This window comes from Lepus europaeus, chromosome 21, assembly GCF_033115175.1.
Source record: "Lepus europaeus isolate LE1 chromosome 21, mLepTim1.pri, whole genome shotgun sequence".
NCBI lineage: Eukaryota > Metazoa > Chordata > Mammalia > Lagomorpha > Leporidae > Lepus > Lepus europaeus.
The window spans coordinates 51,341,581-51,361,479 of NC_084847.1; the positions used below are offsets into that span (position 1 = coordinate 51,341,581).

Genomic DNA, 19,899 nt, shown 5'->3' on the forward strand with positions numbered 1-19,899 from the left:
GGAATTTGGCCTGAGTTCTTGGGGCCCTGCTCCCAGAGGGAGTCCCTGGCTCCTGGGTTTAGCCTGGCCCAGCCCCAGCCGTTGTGAGCATCTGGAGAGTGAACCAGCAGAGAGGTGCACTCTCTGCCTCTCAACTTTATTTTAACTGCAGAAAAATGTGTGATTTTAAATATTTAGCTTTTGCATATCTTGGCTACATTTTACAAGTAGGGAGTCCACCATTCACCCGTATCTCTGAGAGTTCAAGCCAGAGTAGTGGGCCTACTTTTCCTATTAACTTTTTCATTGGAAGAAGGCAATGAACACATTCAGGAAAACGGTGAGTTCCATCTGATCCAGCAGCCACTATGGAGTGCGGCTCGTTCTGCACCCGCCACACACCCACCCCCCTGCTGCTGGCCCAGGAGGGCCGTGCCCTGCCCTGGAAGACGGCTTCGGGCTCATGGTGGACGCGGAGGGGGAGACAGCTGGGGAGGGGTGGCCGTCAGAACTGGCCTGCTGGGCCCTTCGGGAGAGCCGAAACACAGACACATACACACAGCTACACCCACACACATGCTCACACATGTACACATACATTCACATACACGCTCACGCGCGCACACATGCACATGTACACACGTGTGCGCGCACATGCACTCACACGTGTCTCTCCTCTCAGCACAAGGCTGCTTGGCCAGCAACTGTGGTTGCCAGGTGGTTCTGAGGTGGGTGAGGTGGCCGCGAGGCGACGCCGGCTTTGCCCGGCAGGGGGCAGCAGCTCCCAACGGCAGGGCTCCCGCAGGCGGGCCGTGGGCTCACCGGGCAGCCTCCCAGCCATGGAAACCTGGACCTGTACAGCGCTGCCCAGCGCCCGACTTCCCCGCCAGGGCCCCTCTGCAGGAGTGCGGGGACCCAGGGCATCTAATGCTGCTGCCTGGAACGCAACCGCTGTCACGTTCAGTTCCTCTCCATCCAGCCCGCACCTGGCAGGGGGCATTCCAGGTGCACCTGCGGGCCTTGCTTCTGCCAGCGCCCGCCCACTCCCCACCCCCTGCCTCCCACACACCCCCAAACGCACTCCCTGGACCATGTGCTTCAACCTTCCGGTCCAGCCCGACTCCCAAGCCCCCAGGGGTGTCTGCTGGGCCCTCAGGCTGCCCCCCGCCCTTCCCCAGACCTGCTCCTCCTCCAGGACACAGAGCCCGAAGCCAAGGGGCCGCTTCCCCATCACCAGGGCCTGCGGCTTCTGGTCCAGGGCTCTGGCCAGCCTGCCGGCTGTTTTCACCTCCTACCACACACCTGTGTTCTCTCCCCCACTGAAACAAGGTAGCACAGTGCTAAGCAAGTATCTTGGATGTCTTTCATCTTTCTCTCCAGCCCAACTGGTGTTTTTTTTTTTTTTTTAAGGTTTATTTATAGGAAAGGCAGAGTGACAGAGAGGGACAGAGACAGAGAGAGAGAGAGAGAGAGAGCAAGACCTTCCATCTCCTGGTTCACTCCCCCAAATGGTTGCAACAGCCAGAGGTGGGCCAGGCTGGAGCCAGGAGCCAGGAGCTCCATCCGGGTCTCCCACGTGGGTGCGGGGGCCCAAGCACTTGGCCCATCTTCCGCTGCCTTCCCAGGTGCATTAGCAGGGAGCTGGATCGGACACAGAACAGGACTTGATCCCAGACATGCGAATATGGGATGCAGACATCCAAGGTGGTGGCTTAACTCACAGGGCCACGAGCCCCAGCCTGGCCTTTCGCTCCTGGACACGAGCAACCCTCCAGCCATCTCTTCCACGCTGCCGCCGAGGGCCTCTTCCCCGGCTGCAAAAACCCACCTGGTTCCCAGCCCTGACGTCCCCCTGAACGCCGGACTCACAGGGGCAACCGCCCACTCTTGCCCTCGCCATGGGGTCGTCCAAGGGGCAGCCCCAAATCCACAGGTGCGGCCCCCGCCCCCGGCATTCACTGCCCCTCATCCAGCCTCCCCCAACCCCCACCCTGCACGCGCCAGCCTTGCACGTGGCCACTCGGTCTTTTCCGTTGGCCAGGCCACCACCTCGGCCTGGGCATCCTGGACTCCTCCCTTTCCCTTTCTCTTGGTCCCTCCCAGCCTCCCACCCTGGGTATCCCTCTAGCAAGGCCCTGTTGGCCCCGCCTTTAAAACACCCCGGATGTGGCCATCCCCTCCCCCACCTTCTGTCCAGCCCTGTCTCTCACCTGTGTTCCTGCAGAGACCCCTTCAGGGACACTGCTGTCTGTCCTCAGCCGGAGCGATCCAGACAGAACCAGGGGTGGACTGCGTCCCTGCTCTGCTCAGATCCCTCCTGGGAGGTGGTGGGAGCTGGGCGCAGTGGCCAAGCCGCCACCTGGGAGGCCCGCTTCCCATATGGGCATGCCTGTGCGTGAGCCCCGGCTGCACCGCCTCTGACTCCAGCCTCCTGCTCATGAGCACCCTGGGAGGCACTGGTGACGGCTCAGGTACTGGGGGCCCTGCCACCCGTGTGGGGTCCTGGGTTCAGTCCCAGGCTGCTGGCTTGGGCCTGGCCCAGCCCTGGCTGTTGTGGGCATTTGGAAACTGAACCAGCAGATGAAATCAACCTCTCTCTCTCTCTCTTTTCCTGTCAAATAAAAATACATAAAACAAAAAGTCTTAAAATTAAACAAATGGGGGAAAAACCCCTCCAGGGTTGGGGGGCATTGTGGTGCTGTGGGTTAAGCCACTGCTGGGGATGCCGGGATCCCATAACTGAGTGCAGGTTCGAGTCCCGGCTGCTCCCCTTCTAGTCCAGCTCCCTGCTAATGTGCCTGGGAAGCCGGGGGCCCATGGCCTCAGTCCTTGGGCTCCTGCCACACACGTGGGAGACCCCAATGGGGCTCCTGGCTTTGGCCTAGCCCAGTCTTGGCTATTTGTGGCCATCTGGGGGCGTGAAGCAGCAAATGGAAAAATCTGTCTCTCTCCCTTGCTGTCGCTCTGCCTTTCCAATACAAATCAATATATTTTAAGCGCTCTGCTGTGGCCCCCGTCCACCCCCCACCCCCAGGGAAAGCTGAATGCTGCTCAGAAGGTCGCCCATGCTCCGCCCCTGTCCCCAGTCCCTGGCTGTACCTCCTCTGGACTCTTCCTCCCCCACCGTGCTACATTTTGGGTGTCAGCCTGACTGGACTAAGGGGTTAGCGTAGGAGGCTGAGCAGGCCGGGAGGCGCAGGTGCCACCTGCTACAGAAGATGTGCTGGTCTCCTGCTCCCAGGGCTGGGACCCGCTCTGCTGCTGTGGATCCCAGAACGCCAAGCCCCGGCCTGCAGGCACCAGGGACCCACAGGTCCCCAGTCTGCCGGGAATGACATCATCTGTCTCCCTGCTTCCGCCGCCTTCACCGAGCCTTATGGATTTATTTCCTCTACTTGAAAGGTAGAGAAATAGAGACGGAGCGCCTCCTGCTGGTTCACTCCTCAAATGTCCACAATGGCTATGGACCAGGCCAGGCTGGAGCCTGGAGCCTGGAACTCCAGCCAGGTTTCCCATGTGGCGGTGGGGAGGCCCAAGCACTTGAGCTGTCACTTGCTGCCTCCCAGGGCACCCAGAGCCAGGACTGGAACCCAGGCACTCGGATAAGGAAGGCAGGTGGCCCAAGTAGACCCTTAATGTCTGCACCAAACGTTCACCCCAACCTTGTCAGCAACACCCAGCTGATTCCCAACTTAAAGTGAGAAATCCCCCTGCCCACAAGCCCAGCAATCCCTACCTCTTTCGTGTCTTCTCTGAGCTTTCCAGGGCCTATTATCACCTTTACCCAGCCCATGGAGGCTGTGATGGCGAGGGCTCGTGTCTGTCTCATTCTCTGCCGTATCCCCAGCGTCTAAACTAGGCAGCACATAGTAGCTGCTCAGTGAATGCTCTTTGAAATGGACGGTATTGGAAAATCACTCCCCCTCGTCTGTACCACAAAGCTTAGCATTCAAGGCCCTGGGCTCACCTCCCACCTGACACTCACCTGGGTGCCACAGTGGGCCCCTGGGGTTCTCCAGACCACAGGACTCCGTGAGAGAGTGCTCCTCACCCTCCCCACACACACTCTGGCTCTTTCTCCAGGAAGCCTGCAACACCCTGCTCGGACGTCACCACCTCCGGGAAGCCGCCTTGTCTGTCTCCCCTCCTACACGGGGAGCACCCCGAATACCGAACAGTGGCCTCAGTGCATGGCTGCCCGGGTCATGTTTGATGACTGGCTGACTGATTGAGGATGAGAGATGTCGGAAGAGCAGAGTTCATGGTGACAGGCTGGCATATATTCCTTTGTTCATTTTTCTTACTACTGCTTTAATATGTGTCTCCATCTCCGGGGGCAGGTGCAGTGTCTCCCCTTTTTCCCAAAGAGCCAGGCGCTGGGCTCTGGGGCTGCAGGCTCACTGTCCCCGGAGTCAGGCACCTCCCCCGCCACTTGGCCCCCATCACCCAGAGCAAGTGCCTGTAGCAGGTGAGTCTTCGCTTCTCTGACTAGCCGGGCCTTTGGAGCACTCGCAGTTGAGGCCTGGACAGCTTTCCGCAAGCAGTGCGCCTGTCTCCCAGGCCAGACCACATCAGAGCTTGTCCAGGAAGAAGCCAAGGCTGGCACGCTGCCCCCGCTCTGCCTGCCAGCCAGCTCACCTGTGCCCTCAGTCTGGGACAGGCGCCAGGCTCACCAGCGGCTGGGGCTAGGCTGGCTCCAGAGCAGAGCCTTGGCGGTCCTGGGCAGAGGGAAAAGGGGGCGTGTTCTTGGCTTGGAGTCGAGGGTCTGGGCTGTGCCAGTGGGGGGCAGCTGCTGGGATGCTGTCACAAGGAGAGACAGAGCCCTGGAGGGAGCACCTGTGACCGACTAACCAGCCCCTCTCCGCCCCTCCCCAGGTGCTGCTCGTCCCAGACCCAGCGGGCCCCGGCTTGTGGACAGGCAATGGGGTCTTCAGCCCACAGCTGGAGCTCAGGGCTGGAGATGCAGGGAAAGGGGAAGGGAAAGAAGAGGAAGTGCTATTGGGCCTGGGGCCAGCGCTTGGTGTAGCAGGTAAAGCGGCCGCCTGCAGCGCTGGCATCCCATATGAGCACCGGTTCGAGTCCCGGCTGCTCCACTTCCCATCCAGCTCTCTGCTGTGGCCTGGGAAAACACTGGAAGATGGCCCAAGTCCTTGGGCCCTGTACCCACATGGGAGACCTGGAAGAAGCTCCTGGCTTCGGACTGGCCCAGCTCTGGCCATTGCGGTCATCTGGGGAGTGAACCAGTGGATGGAAGACCTCTCTCTCTCTGCCTCTGCCTCTCTGTAACTCTGTCAAATAAATAAATAAACCTTAAAAAAAAAAAGCAAAAAGATCATCGTGCCCCAAGGATCGAGGGGTTCCTGCATCCTGCTGGAGCAGCCAACGCAAGGGGGGGGGGGGGCGCCCGCACTCTAAACCGAGAGATCCTGGGGCAGAGGCTGAGTCTGCACGAGGTGGTGTGACCAGTGGGAGGGGCCCGCGTCGGGGGCGGGGTTTGGGCAGGGGGCTGCTGCACGGAGTTCCAGCCGCAGCTGGAAGGGCTCATGGTGGTGGTGGTGGGGGAAGACTAGGGGCCCAGGTCCGGGATGCAGAGTGGGGAGGTGGTCGGGGCCGGGGCCGGGGCCAGGGCGGCCGCAGAGGATCCCGCGTCCAGGTCCCAGCTGGGGCGAAGGCCCAGGGCCCCCGGGCTCTGGGAGGGTGGGGGCGGGGCGGGGCGGGGCCGGGCCGGGGTCCCGGGGGCCGGGGCGGGGCCGCGCTGGCGCTGCGCAGCCGCGGGGCGGCCGCCGCGCATGCGGGGCTCACAGGGCTGCAGCCGGTGCCGCTGCCACTCCCGGGAGCATGAAGGACCGAACCCAGGAGCTCCGCACGGTGAGTGCGGCCCCGCGCGCGGCCGCTCCTCGCCCGCGCCAGCGCCCCGGCTGCCTCCAGCCCCAGGCCTCCCGCGGCCCCTGCGCCCCCGGCCGGGGACGGGGGGACCCCGAGCCCCCTGCTCGTCCCGCCCCTTCGAAACCCTTCGGGGGTCCCCGGCACCCGCGCGCCCGGACGCCTCGGCCGGCGGGCTGGCAGCCGGAACCCGGGGTCCTGGACAAACTTTGCGGCTCCCGGTGCCTGGGGGGAGTCGGAGGGTTATCGGGGTGGCGGTGGCGGGACGGCGCCCGCGGATCCGATCCCGCCCGCATCGCCACCCCCTGCACCCTCCGCTGACCCCGCGTGTGGACGCGCGCCGGGACCGCGGGGGGACCCCCGCCGGGGACGGTGCCCGGGCGCCGCCCCTCCCCCATCACCTGTGGCTCCCATCACCTGTGGCTCCCGTCCTGCCCGGGCGCGGTCGGGACCCTGTCTCTGGGCGCCCTGGGGCTGCGAGGGGTCGCACCCACCCACCCACCCACCTAGTCCACCTTCCGGGGCTCCGCGGTGCGACTCCCACCTGGATCTTATTTTTCCACCTGTGTCTCCGAGGCCCCTGGGCTGTGGCTCCTGGGGAGGGGTTCCGGGGAAGGTTCTGGGTCGGCGCCCACCGCTCTCAGCCCGGATCGGGACCTCTGCCTGCCTGCTTCTCACCCTCAGAGCCGCCTCTGCCTTTGGAGATGGTGGGGAGGGCCCGTGGGGGGCAGTGAAGGAAACGGGGTCATGTAATGGGGGGCTCAAGACTGGCTTGGGTCTCCTCTGATGCCCCGGCTAGCGACCACCCCCTGGACACCAGTCCGTGCCCCCCACCACCCCCACCTGCCTGGCCTCCAGATCTGTGTCGTTCCTGGCTGAGCGCCCAGCCCCAGGGACAGATCCTGTGGGGTTTCCAAGGAAGGAACCGGTCCCTCCTGTGGTCTTTGGTCCCCGGACACTTCCCCCCAGCCCTTTCGGTTGCTCTCAAGGTTTCTGTGCTGCGGCGAGTCGGTGGGGGCACCGGCGTGGCGAGGGTTGGCTGCGTGAATCGCCTGCTCCTGCTTGTGTGCCCCTTGAGTCCGATAAGGGTGCGGGGGGAGCCTCTGGCTTGTCCCTATGCTGGAGGGGAAACCGAGGCACAAGGAGACCGGGGTGGGGGCAGCAGGGTGTGGGGAGGGGCTTGGCTTGGTTGCTGGGACTGGGGGACCCCAGGAGAGCTTGAGTGGTGAGAAGCAGGGACCCAGAAGTTGTGGTGTGAGCCCCTGTCCCCAGTACACGTATACACACACACACACACACCTGCCTGAGCCCTAGATGGCGAGCTGGCTTGCTCTGAGTTATCTGATGTTATCACTCCTCCCACCAGCCCCTGGAGGCTGTCCTCCGGTTTCTAGCAGCCTCGAGGGGGTGGGGCAAGGGGCAAGGGGCGGCTGGCCGGAGCTCGCACTGGGTGGGTGCAGTTTTGCAAGGTTTTCCACGAAGGCAGGAAGAAGCTAGAACCCCAGCTTCTGGGGGCGAGGTGCAGCCACAGGTGTTGGACCTCTGGCTGCACATTCCGGGGGGGACCTTGAACTCCAGGAATCAGAAATGAGGAGCGGCACTGGCTGGGCTGGCCGGAGCTGGGGTTCAGGACGTGGCTGTGCGCCACCCCCAGCCCGCCCTCCTCCTCCTCCTCCTCCCTCCTTCTCGCTCACCCAACATCGCCACCACATTTGGAAGGAAGGCGAAGGGAGCTTATTTATAAAAGTCACACTTGGGGAAGGAGCTGGCGTGTTTCCTCGGTGCTCCGCGGGCCGGGCTCAGCCCTCCAGCCTCCTCCTGCCCCCGCCTGCCTCCCTCTCTCTCAGCCGTTCTTTTGCGTTCTGCAGAGGGAGAGTGAAGGGGGCCATGGGGGCGAGGCCGGTGTGGGGCATCAGCCCCCAAGACCAAGGCCTCAGGTCAGACAGGCCATCCTCGGGGTGCAGGGAAGCCACACAGCCCCGGGTGGGGTGGGCACTTTTGGGGTACGACATCCCCTTACAGCTTAGAAGCTTGCCTGATTTTCTTCCCGGGGCTTTACTGGAGCTGCTCCACACCCCTCCTCGGGTCCAGAAAGGAGTTCACTTGCATGCCTGGCAGGCTTCCTGGAGGAGGAGAACTTGGGATGGTCCCAAGGAGGAGGAAGAGGAGCCCAAGCCGAGGGGATGGAGGATGCTGCTGATACCCAGCCCCTGAGGTCCAGAAAGGGGCCCGGCTCCCCCCTCCCCTCCCGGCCTCTCATGGCAGGGGGCAGCACCAGGCAGGTCTGGTCGGTTCCGCACCTGTCCAATGGAGCCTCACAGAGCAGGCCCGGGGCAGGGTCTCCCGCCACCACCCTCCCCTTCCCCACGGCTTCCCAGAATGAAGTCGGATCTGGCTGCAGAAAGACGGGGCCGTCGGGGACCGGCTGGTCTCACCGCCTAGCCTACGGATCAGAAAAGCCAGGTTCAGAAAGGGCCACGGGTTTATCTGAGGTCACACAGCACAGCCTGGTGCCTTTTCTCCGGACCCGAAGCTGCCGCCCCATGCTCTGGGGACCTTGGGAAGGGGAAGCCTGTGCTAAGCAGGGAGCTGATGTAGCAGGCCTGGTGGGGGTGGGGGTCAGGGCCCCCGAGCGCCCTCCTTCCTGGAGGCCCAGCCCCTGTATCAGCCCTGGGCCTCTGCACTTGATATTGACTTGGGTTAGCCATTAAAAAGAGGAAGGGAAAAAATCACCCTGGAGGCAGGCAACAGCCACTCGGCTTGGCAGTGACGAATCAACCCAGCCGGCAGAGGCTGGCCTGCCGCCATCGCCAGCCAGCCCGGCCGGGCCTGGGGGAGGAATCAGACTGGCTTCCAGGAAAGAGGGTGTCCTGGAATCCACCAGGAGCTGGGGGTGGGGCGCCTCCTCCTTCCTGGTGGTCTCTGCATCTGCAGTGGCCCGACCGCCCGGGCTAGAGGGGATGCGGCCAGAGGAGGAGACCAAGCCAGCCGCCCTCCACCCTGGGCTGCCCTATAAAAGCACCTGTTGGTACTTAAAAAAAAAAAAAAAATTAGCCCATTAGCGGGCATCGTGTGGCGCCGTGGATTAAGCCACCCCTTGGGGACACCCACATGTCTGGGTCGAGTCCCAACTACTCTGTTTCCCACCCAGCTTCCTGCTGGTGTGTCGGGGAAGCATCCCACCACGGCCCGAGTCCTTGGGTCCCTGCCACCCATGTGGGAGACCCGGATGGAGTTCCTGGCTCCGAGCTTGGACCTGGCCCAGCCCCCAGCTGCTGTGGCTTTTTGGGGGAGTGAATCAGCAGATGGGAGATTTCTGTGTCTCTCTGCTTTGCAGATAAAATGAAAATAAATAACGATTTAAAAGAAGTGGAAGCAGAAATAGCAGTTAGAAAGAAGACCTAAACACATGCACACACGCAGCTTGGCTCCGTGAGCTCCCCCAACCCATGCCTTCCCCTCTGGAGGCTTTTTTGTGAAAATCCTCCCTCTGTGTGTGTGTGTTTTAAATATTTTTATTTTTTTGAGAGGTATAGTTACAGAGAGGTAGAGACAGAGAGAGGTCTTCCATCCGCTGGTTCACTCCCCAAATGGCCACAATGGCTGGAGAGCTGGGTCGATCCTAAGCCAGGAGCCAGGAGCTTCATCCAGGTCTCTCACACAGGGGCAGGGACCCAAGGACTTGGGCCATCCTCCGCTGCTTTCCCAGGCCATAGCAGAGAGCTGGATCGGAAGTGGAGCAGCCGGGTCTCGAACTGGCGCCCACATGGGATGCCGGCACTGCAGGCGGAGACTTAACCCACTACACCCAAGTGTGTTCTTGGTTCACTGGTTTTTCTGCCCAAAGCAGACAGTGGTTGGATGTGAGGAGGGGAGGAAGAGAGCGGCTACCCCAGATCTCTGGCTTGGGGTACCCTGGGGCCCAGAGCATGCTGAGTTGGAGGGTTCGCACAGGGGAAAGAGGGGCCTTTCTGATATGGGGGCGCATCCGTCCTAAACGCCTGGGTGTTTGCGCTCCTAACTGCACTGGGACTGCAGCCGCTGCCTCCACCCCAAATACTTGGGGTCCCGCTCTCCAACCCTCTAATCAGCCCATAGCTGCCCAGGTGGCCACTTCCTCCTGCCCGCAGTACCCAGCCTGGCCGGCCCCAGACGTCAGGGGGTAGCACTGCCCAGGTCTGTTTTGCCCTGGAGGTGAGAGCGGTGGGTGACACCCTCCATCCCCCTCATTTTATTCAACATCCTTAGTGAGATGAAGGTCTGAGTTAGCCCAACGGATGTTTCTAGAACCCACAGGGCTCTGGGCTGGATGTGGGTGAGGTCGCAGGAGCGAGTCCCTCGCGCCAGCCCCAGCTGCGTGGCGCTGGCTTCAGGAAGTGCTGGGTGATCACATGCATGGTCCCTGGTCGCATTAGTAGAGGTAGGCCAGGTAGAAAGAGGGAGGGCGTGGGTCAGACCGCAGTGGGCAGGGGGTCCACGGCTCCACCTGTGCCTGGGCTGCAGCACAGCAGTCTGGGGCGTGAGGAGCAAGATCCTGGTGGGGGCGGGGCTTCCGGGAGGAGGCGGTGCCTGGGGTGAGGGGCGTGGCCTCCTCCTGGGCTCAGGGAGCACCGTGGACCATGGAGGGACGATCATGAGTGCAGGGTGCTGGGGTCTGCTTCTGAGGGGAGGGAGCAGGAGGGCATGGTGGAGTGGTGGGGGCCGTCCCCCCGGGACCATGCTTGGAGCCACAGCTGGTTTGCTCATGGCTGTGAGATCCCCTCCTCTGGCTGGCTCTGGGGCCACTCTGGATGCCCCCTCCAGGGTGGCCGCTGACCTTGGTTCCTAGCTCCAGGTCTCCCATTTCCCAGTTTGGCCCTCAGCCTGGGCGTCTCTCCTGCCGCACCCCCTCCCCCCTCCCCGGCAGCCCTCTGGGGGAGGCATGGTGGCTGCATGCCTGGAGAGCTGTCCCCATTAGACAGATGGGCAAGGTGAGGTCAGGGAGGCACCAGCCCGGATCTTGGGGCTGTCTGTAGCCAGGGCTGGCCGTGACTCTTCATCTCTGGGGGAAGAGAGCTGGAGAATTCTCTTCCCACCCCCTCCCTTGTCTGGCACCAGAAGCACGGAGCAGGTGGGCTGGGCCAGGATGAGGCGCTGGGCTCCTCCTGCCTGCACTGTGCCTCAGTTTCCCTTGGGGGTGCCGCCTTGGCCTCAGCCTCTGGGGCTGGCATGGCCCTCAAGCATGCGAATGGCTCCTCCTTGATGTTTTGTTTCTGGGGGGCTTGGGGAGGCGGCAGCGGCCACCTGGCGGCAGCCACAGGCACTTGCGGGTTTATTTTAGCTGCTGGGGGCGGAGGTGTGATCGGTTAACAAGTGGCCACCCCCTCCCCGCGGGCCCACTCTGGTCCGTAACCATGCCCAGCCCTTTATAGAACGGCTCCGCCTCGCTCCCGGCAGCCGCGTCCCCATTTCCTGAAGAGCAAGCGGCGGCAGCGTCCCCTCGGCTCTCCCAGCCCCACTCCCCAGCTCTGTGTGCCTCAGACCCGACCAGGCAGCCAGGTGGTGCCAGCTCCCAGGCCCTGAACCCGCCACCTGCGTGGGGATGGGCCCAGCCCTTGGGGTGGCCAGCTCAGGCAGATCAAGGTGTGGGGTGCCCAGTGGTGGTCTCTGCCTACAGACCTGGGGTTCAGAGGCGTCATTACCTGCCCCGCCCCAAGATAGGGGCTGGCTGCCTCCAGCTGCCCCTCGGGCAGTGGGGGGGGCATCAGGACCGGCCCCTCCTGTCCCTGGGGCCCTGCTGGGAGCCTGGAAGGGGAGCCGCATTAAGGCCCAATGTCAAGGCCGAGGGGGCGAGGCTGACACTCAGCAGAGGCGCCCCCCGCCCCCAGCACGTCTGGGGCCTAGGGCGGGGGAGGCAGGTGCTGAGCCATGAGGCCACTGGGACAGAGCAGATGGGCCTCTCGCTGCAGGGCCCCACCCTGGGCAGGGAGCTGGGACTCAGTTCTATCTTTGTTAACACAGCTGGGCCAGGAGGGGACCCCTGGGTGCCCATCTCAGGTGGGCCTGCCTCTGCTAACTCACAGGTGCCCACCCTCGGGCTGGCTTGGAAGGCCAGGAACTGGGTGGGGGACGGAGACCCTGGCCTGGAGGGGCAGGCATGACCGACTGGATGGACAAGGCCTCTCTTCCCAATACCGGGTCCCCAGGGAGCTGCAGGCACAGCCAGGCCTGTTCTGGTGTCTGCCCAGGGGGACCCTGGGAGGAAGGGGCGTGGCCAGGGAGGCACCCTGTGTGCCTGGCTGGACCACTCACGGGCATGCAACCCCGCACAGGCCAAGGACAGCGATGACGATGACGACGTCACTGTCGCCGTGGACCGAGACCGCTTCATGGACGAGTTCTTCGAGCAGGTGGGAGCTGGCAGGCCTGGGGCGTGCACCTCCCACCCCCGAGCCAGGCCCAGGCCTCTTGCATGGCTGCACCTGGCCGGGCAGCTCACCCATTTGGGGGGAGGGTAGGCTGGAGCTCAGAGCGAGGCAGTTTGGGACTCCTCCCCGCCTCCCATCTAGAAGGGCCACTGGGGGCAGCCACCCCCCCCCCGCCCTCTCCTGGAGCCCCAAGCAGCCCCTCCCCGGCCTCGGTCACAGGTGGAGGAGATCCGGGGCTTCATTGACAAGATCGCGGAGAACGTGGAGGAGGTGAAACGGAAGCACAGCACCATCCTGGCCTCCCCCAACCCCGACGAGAGTGAGTGTGCAGGCTGAGGGCCCCTGGGCTCCCCAGGAAGCCGCTGCGGCCCGGGAAAGCCCCTGGGAGCCCAGCACCGGGAGGCTGGGGGTCCCGGGCCGGCTAGGTCGGGAGGCGCCCATGAGAAGCACAGCCGCCCCGGGCCTGGGGTCACAGGTCAGGGCCCAGCATCTCCAGCTGGACCCGGGGTGGGGTCGGGCCGCCAGCCCCGCCTCTCCCAGCTACACCTGCTTCCTCCCAGGGTCACAGAGCGGCTGCCACCCTGGGCTGCTGGGAAGGAGGGAGGCATGGGAGCCAACTCTGATCCCTGGGAGGCCTCGAAGCCGGGCCCCGCCCCTCCCCAGGAGCAGATGGTGGCTCAGAGGCACCGGCGCTGTGGGAGGGCACGCTGGCCACGAGGGCAGAGCTTCCGGAAAGAGCCGGCGGCCCTGGCTCCCTGCCACTCGGGACCCTGGAGCCGAGCATTCTCTGGGCTCCAGGAAGCCACCCCTGCCCCTGGGCCCTGGGAGCCCGTTTCCGTTCTGATGCCACTCTGACCCCAAGAGCTGGCTCTCATGTCCCGGGAGGGCTACACCCATAGGTGCTGGGCTGCCCAGGTCTGCTGAGGTCCCCGTCCCCGGCAGTGCCTGCACCTGCAGTGCCGGAGCTCAGTGCCCGGCCGTGGGAAGGCAAGTGGGTCAGGTGGGAGCCGTGGAGATGCCAGGAAGCGCAGGGAGAGGGCGCCCCCGGGGCGGGGGTCACCCAGTGCAGTGACATGCTTGCCCCGGTCCCCAGAGATTCGCCCAGGCAACACGTGTGTGTGTCTTTGTGTATCTGGGTCGCTCCTACTGAGGGTCAGGATGTGGCAACTGTACGGTGGGAACAGAGCAGGGCGCTGGGCCTCTCAGCTGTCATTAGTGGGGTGGGCGTGGGTCTCCTCCCTCGGGCCCCCAGTGGCACCTCCCACTACTGGGTCACATGGTCAGCCCCACAAACCAAGCCCGTCTAGACGTGGCTCGCCAAGGAGAAGGGGTTTCCGGCTGGGGGCTCTCCAGGGGAGGCAGCCATGCAAGGAGAGATGGCAGGGTGGGCGGTGGAGGAGGGGGGCTTTCCTGGGCTGAGACTGGCTCGGCCTCCTCTGGGGGGGGGCCGCCATCCGGCTGGGCTATTTTGGGGCCTGAGCAAAAGAGGCTGGAGACGTCAGAGCAGCTGGCTCCCAAGTTCTCCTTTGTTTCGTGCCATTGAGGAGCCCTCCTCCGCCCGTCGGGGCCCCCCCTCCCCGCACACCCACCCGGTCCATCTCCAGGCTCCAGGAGACCCCAGCTGCAGAAGGTGTGGTTGGAGGGGCGGCAGCTAGGCTCTCCCCACCCACCATGGAGCTGCCCAAGGCTTGGGTGTGGCCAGGAGCACCCCAGGGGCAAGCTCGCACCCTGGTGGCCTCTAGGGCCTCCTGCCCCATCAGCCCACCGGGCAGTCAGCGCCCAGGGAGGGGCATTTTCTCAGGGCTGGGGAGCTTGAGGCCACGACTCCGGGGAATGTGGGGTCGAGGGAGGCTGCCGTCTCGCTGGCTCCTCCGGCAGCCCGCCGGTCGGCTGCTTACCTTCCTGGGCCACCAGGTGAGCCCACACCTCCGCCTTGGGCACAGGCAAGTATCAGTTGCTCCCCAGTGCCAGTGCGAGCATCGCCAGCTGCTCCACAATTATTCCTGCCTTAAATTTAGACCCATCTGGTACGTGTGGGGAGCCGGCGATCCAGGGAGGGAGGCTGCAGCTGGGCTGGCCCTGGCTCAGAATGGGCGGCGCGCAGGCACACCTTCGCCAGCAGGGGGAGCCCTGTGCAGGAGGCTGAGCCTGGACATCACCAGGGTTAGGACCTGAGTGTCGGGCCCCCCCCAACCCCCCCCCCCCGCTCCCCCTGCTTCCCCAGAGACAAAGGAGGAGCTGGAGGAGCTCATGTCCGACATCAAGAAGACGGCCAACAAAGTGCGGTCCAAGCTAAAGAGTGAGTGGGGCTCCCAGCCGTGTCTCGGGAAGCCAGGCCTGCTTCGTCCGGGCCGAACACGGGGGTGGGGGGACGTGGAGCAGCGGCTGCTGTCTCCCATCTGCTCGGTGGGTGGGGGGCCCCCTCAATTAGTGGCCAGCCCCTCGAACTCCCTCAAAGAGACCCCCACGTGCTTGTGCCCACCAGTGACCTCCCAGGCCAGGGGCCACAGAGCCTGTAGGAGGGGCCAGCCGGGCCTCCCCACCCTGCCCGTGCCCCCTGGTGGGTGGCCCCAGCACACAGTAGGTGTTCACACTCACACATACACACACACACACAGCTTGGTGTGCGCTGGCCCGTTCTGTATCACGCAGACCCCGCCCCCAGGAGCCAGAAGGGGCGAGGGGTCAGGGTGATGGTGTCTGCAGGGGGCGGGGGCGGCCGTGGCTCAGCGGCCATCCGTCCCCAGGCATTGAGCAGAGTATCGAGCAGGAGGAAGGCCTGAACCGCTCCTCGGCCGACCTGAGGATCCGGAAGACACAGGTGCGGCGGGGACACTGGGGCGGGCAGGCCCCCTCCCCCCGTCCCCGGTCCCTGTGAAGCCTGACGCCTGTACCCCGTCTGGGACCCCTAGCACTCCACCCTGTCCAGGAAGTTTGTGGAGGTCATGTCCGAGTACAACGCCACGCAGTCCGACTACCGGGAGCGCTGCAAGGGCCGCATCCAGAGGCAGCTGGAGATCAGTGAGCCGGGGGGGCGGAGCTCGGGAGGGCGGGGCCCGGGTGGGTGTGGTTTGGGGCGGAGCTCGGGAGGGCGGGGCCCGGGTGGGTGTGGCTCGGGGCGGAGCTCGGGAGGGCGGGGCCCTGGTGGGTGTGGCTCGGGCAGGGCCTGGGGACTCCCCAGGGAGAGGGCCCCTGCTCAGCCCAGTGTGACCTCCTCACAGCCGGCCGGACCACGACCAGCGAGGAGCTAGAGGACATGCTGGAGAGTGGGAACCCCGCCATCTTTGCCTCCGGGGTGAGTGCAGCCCCCACCTCTCCCACCTCCCATGCTCCCCAGCACCGTGGCCCTTGCGGGGTGTGTGTGTGTGGGGGGCTTTGCAGTCACTCAGGCAGACTGTAGGGCAACCAGGAGCAGGCTGAGGTCCCATCAGAGGTAGTGATGGAGGTGGGGTCCAGACCGGTCTCCCGGCTCTTCCCTGGGGGACCCATGTTCCTGCCACCCCTGAGCATTTGCCAGCAGCCAGGGGCCACCCCCGTCATCTCCGGGCCCCTCATCCCCTGCTGGTGGCTGTCGCCCGTCTGTGCGCCCAGGTGGAAGAGCTCTGCTCTCCAGGCAAGGCTGCTTCCTGGGGGAGGCAGGGCTGGGGTGTGGGCTCCAGGACTGGACCGGCAGATGCATCCCCCAGGGTGGGGGAGGGGAGGGAAAGGTGGCTGGAGGCCTGGGTCCGTGCAGCCTGGGCTCTGGGCAGAACTGTCGGTCCCAGGGGCAGCATTATGGGCTTCCCTACACAGGCAGGAAATTGGGTGACTACTAGGTAAGAGGTGGAGCAGAGGTCGGGAGGGAGCTGCAGGCGCCACTTCTGGAACAGGTCTGCCCACCCCAGCTGCCTCCCTCCCCGGCCTCGCGGCCGCCTCCTCAGCAGCCCCCGCCCCCACCCTCCAGATCATCATGGACTCCAGCATCTCCAAGCAGGCTCTGAGCGAGATCGAGACGCGGCACAGCGAGATCATCAAGTTGGAGAACAGCATCCGCGAGCTGCACGACATGTTCATGGACATGGCCATGCTGGTGGAGAGCCAGGTGAGCGCCTGGGCCCCCGCCCCAGGCCCCGCCCCCAGCAGCACCCGGCCACTGCTCTAACCCCTCCCCTTTCTGCCCGACACGCTGCCCTGCCCGGAGGGACGAGTCCTCAGGTAACCAACTGCCCGCTGTTGGAGTCGTCTCCAGGGCGCTGCCCACCCAAAGGACCTGCTCCTCTGCATGGCTCTGCTTGGCCTCCCAGGACCCCCAGCCCTGCATGGCCTCACGCCCCCTCCCCCCCCCCGTCTGTTTACCGCAGGGCCCCCGAGGACTGGGTGCTTTCCTCGGACCTGGAGGTAGAGTGGGGGCAGCTGAGGGGCCCGCTTCCTGGGTGGAAGGGGCGGCGCAAGTGCAGTGCGCTCAGGAGCCACTAGGAGGCGCCCCTGGGACGGAACGGTGGTGCGCCGTCTCGACAGTGAGAACCAGAGGAAGGCTCATTCTAAACTCCCCAGGTCACCTGTCCCAAAAGTCCTGGGTCTGGGCGGCCACTTTGAATGGAGTGGTCGGGGACGGGACATCTGAGCTGACACCAAGAAAGGTGGGAAGGAGCCCGCTCTGAAGACCTCCCCGGGGGGTGGGGGGGCAGCCGTGCAGGTTAAGAGCCAGACTCCATCAGGAACAGGGACCCTGTGGCTGGATCCCAGGGAGCAGCTGGAGCTGACATTGAGAGGAGGTGGCCAGCGCTGGAGAGGCTTAGGACATCTCCCAGAGGATGTTTTGGGGTTTTAGGGGTCGTGAGAAACACTGAGAGCTCTCCCCTGCTGCCCCACCCCCTAACTGCCTGCCAAGGCCAGGACTGCGCCAGGCCGCAGCCGGGAGCTGGGACTCTGACCCAGGTCTCCCACGTGGGTGGCAGAATGCAGTCCCTGGAGCCATGGCCACTGCCTCCCGGGGTGTGCACCAGCAGGCAGCTGGAGTCGGGAGCCAGAGCTGGGGATGGAATCCAGGCTCTCGGGTGTAGGAGTCCTGGGCCAACATCCGCCCCTAGGTTGGAGGGTTTTCAGCACGGGAGTGATGTGACCTTTGTGAGGAAGCTGCTGCCACCAGCCTGGTAAGAGACCAGGGTGACGGACACCGGCTCAGAGGGAGTCACTAAGGCTAGGAGTTGTGAGGCAGTGCTGTGGTCAGACTGGCCTCTGGGGGCCGTGTGGGGCCAGATGGCAGGGCCCAAGAGGGCTAGGGGGCTGGGGAGGGAAGTCTTCAAGGGTGAAGACCCCGGGCAGCCAGAGCTGAGGGGATGGACTGGTCACGTGGTGAGCTGTGGCCAGGGCAGGCCGACTCCAGCTCACCGCTCCTGCCCCTGCTCCCCGCTGCCTGGCACCGCCCTGCGTCCAGCACTGGGCACTGAGGTCCTCTGCATGGTCCCACCCCTTGGCTGAGACTGCATGGCCATCTCCACCCCCACGATGGCTGCTGTGCGGGGCCAGGGAGCATGCCTGGGCACAGGGGAGGAGCTGCACGCCATCTTCCTCGTGTCGCCCCTTCTCTCTAGCCTCAGGCTGCTTTCCTGAAGTCCTGCCCGAGCCCCCACCCCAAGGCCAAGGAGGAAACCCCCTGGAGCTCGCCTGCCTTCGGCCCCCCAGGGGGAGATGATTGACAGGATCGAGTACAACGTGGAGCACTCGGTGGACTACGTGGAACGGGCTGTGTCTGACACCAAGAAGGCGGTCAAGTACCAGAGCAAGGCGCGCCGGGTCAGTGGCCACTTCCCCAGGCCCGCCCCACCCGCCCCGGTCTGCCTTTCCCCGCGCTCCCGTGCCCCCGTCCCCGCGCCCTGACGTGGCCGCCCCCTTGGTCCCCGTGCAGAAGAAGATCATGATCATCATCTGCTGCGTCGTCCTGGGCATTGTCATCGCCTCCACCTTCGGAGGCATCTTCGGGTAGACACCGCCCCCCTGCCGCCCCGCCCCGAAGGGCCGTGCTGAGGAGGCCCTGGCTGCCGGCCGCCCCACCTTCTGGCTCACAGCCTCCTCCCTCCCACCCCCTTCTGCTCCTCTCTGCCCTGGGCTGTGTCGTGTGCATGTTCTTTGTGACAGTGCGTGTCTGTACGGGGAGGCAGACGGGAGCTGGGCTGTGGCAGGGGCGGCCCGGGGCAGACTCAGGCCCTGGCCCAGGCCGCCCCGCCCCGCCCCAAAGAGACAGGGCTGCCTGGTAGCACCTGCTACCCCTCCTCACCTGGGACCCAGGCTCTGTCTGGACCTAGCCTTGCCCATCTGCCCTGTCCTCTCCAGCTGTCCCCCAAGCCAAGCCCCCTGAGGGGTGGGGACCAGCTGGCCATGGTGCTGCTTTTCAGGTTAGGGGAGGGGTGGCCCAGAGGGACAACCCAGCTCTGAGCCTCTATCAGCTGACCACTGCCACAAGGCTCAGGGAGCTGTGGCCGCTGACCGGGTGGAGGCCAGGGTTTCCCCCCAACCCAGGGGCAAGGCCCAACAGCTTCCCCGCCCACATCCCTGCAGCCCCGGGAGCTAAAGCACCCCTTCGGGCTAGGCCTGACCCCAGATGACCCGTGCAGAGGCTGGTGGTCAGGCCTGTGCCCAGGCGTCCCCAGCAGGCCTCAAGCCATGCTGCATGTTCGGGACAGCAGTCCCTGTGCCCGCGTGCTCTAGGTCAGATGTCCCTTGAGGCCTGCAGTCTCATCCCGCCCTGCTGTCCCCGCTGATGTGCCATGTGGGTGTCAGATGTCCTAGACACAGTATTCAGCAGTGGGGGGAGGGGCTGCTCTCCCCTCCCTGCCCACCTGGAGTCAGAGTGGGGCCCCACCCCCGAGAGCCCTGCCACGGGCAGGGGTGTGCTGGGGCCGCATCCGCCCTCCAGAATTCCCGCGCTTGGCTCCTGCCGTGACCGTGACCACAACAGCCACTTCCCACCCCCTTCACCAAAGGTCTTGGTACAACCAGCTGCCCATTTTGTGAGGTTTTTATGTAGAATAAACATTTGTATCTGTACCAGGCCTGGATCCCCTCTCTGCGGCGTCATGCTCAGAGCTCTTGTGACACCAGGGGGAAGGGGCTCCGAGCTGAAGAATCCCACCCACAAAAGCTCTCCACGGCCGCGGGCTCAGCTCCGGCCACGCAGTAGATAAACACAGGCTTTTCTGCGGGCCCAGGCCCAACACTGCGCTCACCGCAGTCACACGGCCAGAGCATCCGCTGAACGCAAGGCCTGTGCCTGACAGCTGGGGAGACCCAGGCCCGGGAGCCCCACCCCAGGCCCAGCGTTGTCGCTCCAGGCAAAGCGAGGTGCTTGTCACATGTCATCTCCCTTCCCCCACGCCCAGGAGTCTCAAGTGACCCGAGACCCCTCACCAGCCTGCTTAGAGCCCCCCAGAGCAGGACTGCCCTTCTGAGCACTGGGGACATGACAGGGGACAGGAAAGCCTCCCCCCAGGGGAAGCACCCGCTCTGAGGCCTCGGGCCCGTGGGTGCCACTGGTGGTTCTCGCCTGGCCCAGCCGTCCTCTCTTGGCCTGGGCGTCAGGCACCAGTCCCAAGGGAAGGCCCCCACCTGGGCTGGTGCGCTCCAGCTCCCCACTCCCCTCTCCTACCTGGGA

The 19,899-nt window shown here is 64.7% G+C and overlaps 1 protein-coding gene across 2 annotated transcripts; it reads left to right on the forward strand.

Annotated features, from left to right (window-relative positions):
• Positions 1-5,784: 5,784 nt before the first annotated feature.
• Positions 5,785-19,750, forward strand: STX1A (syntaxin 1A). Of its 2 annotated transcripts, none has more exons than XR_009864685.1 (10): positions 5,785-5,847; positions 12,174-12,251; positions 12,489-12,588; positions 14,494-14,568; positions 15,017-15,090; positions 15,182-15,290; positions 15,491-15,564; positions 16,213-16,350; positions 17,843-18,044; positions 18,157-19,748. XR_009864685.1 is itself a non-coding variant. In XM_062179684.1 (10 exons), the coding sequence occupies exons 1-10, from the start codon at positions 5,818-5,820 to the stop codon at positions 18,232-18,234; spliced, it is 867 nt and encodes a 288-aa protein (XP_062035668.1). In that variant the 5' UTR covers positions 5,785-5,817; the 3' UTR covers positions 18,235-19,750. The 2 variants fall into 2 exon arrangements, 1 of the variants encoding a protein (XP_062035668.1); XM_062179684.1 differs by having other exon boundaries at positions 17,934-18,044; positions 18,157-19,750.
• The last annotated feature ends 149 nt before the right edge of the window (positions 19,751-19,899 follow it).

Coding starts and splice junctions, on each gene's coding strand:
- STX1A (XM_062179684.1), top strand. CDS start 5,818: ATGAAGGACCGAACCCAGGAGCTCCGCACG. Junction 12,252..12,488: donor TGGACGAGTTCTTCGAGCAG/GTGGGAGCTGGC, acceptor CCTCGGTCACAG/GTGGAGGAGATCCGGGGCTT. Junction 12,589..14,493: donor CTCCCCCAACCCCGACGAGA/GTGAGTGTGCAG, acceptor CTGCTTCCCCAG/AGACAAAGGAGGAGCTGGAG.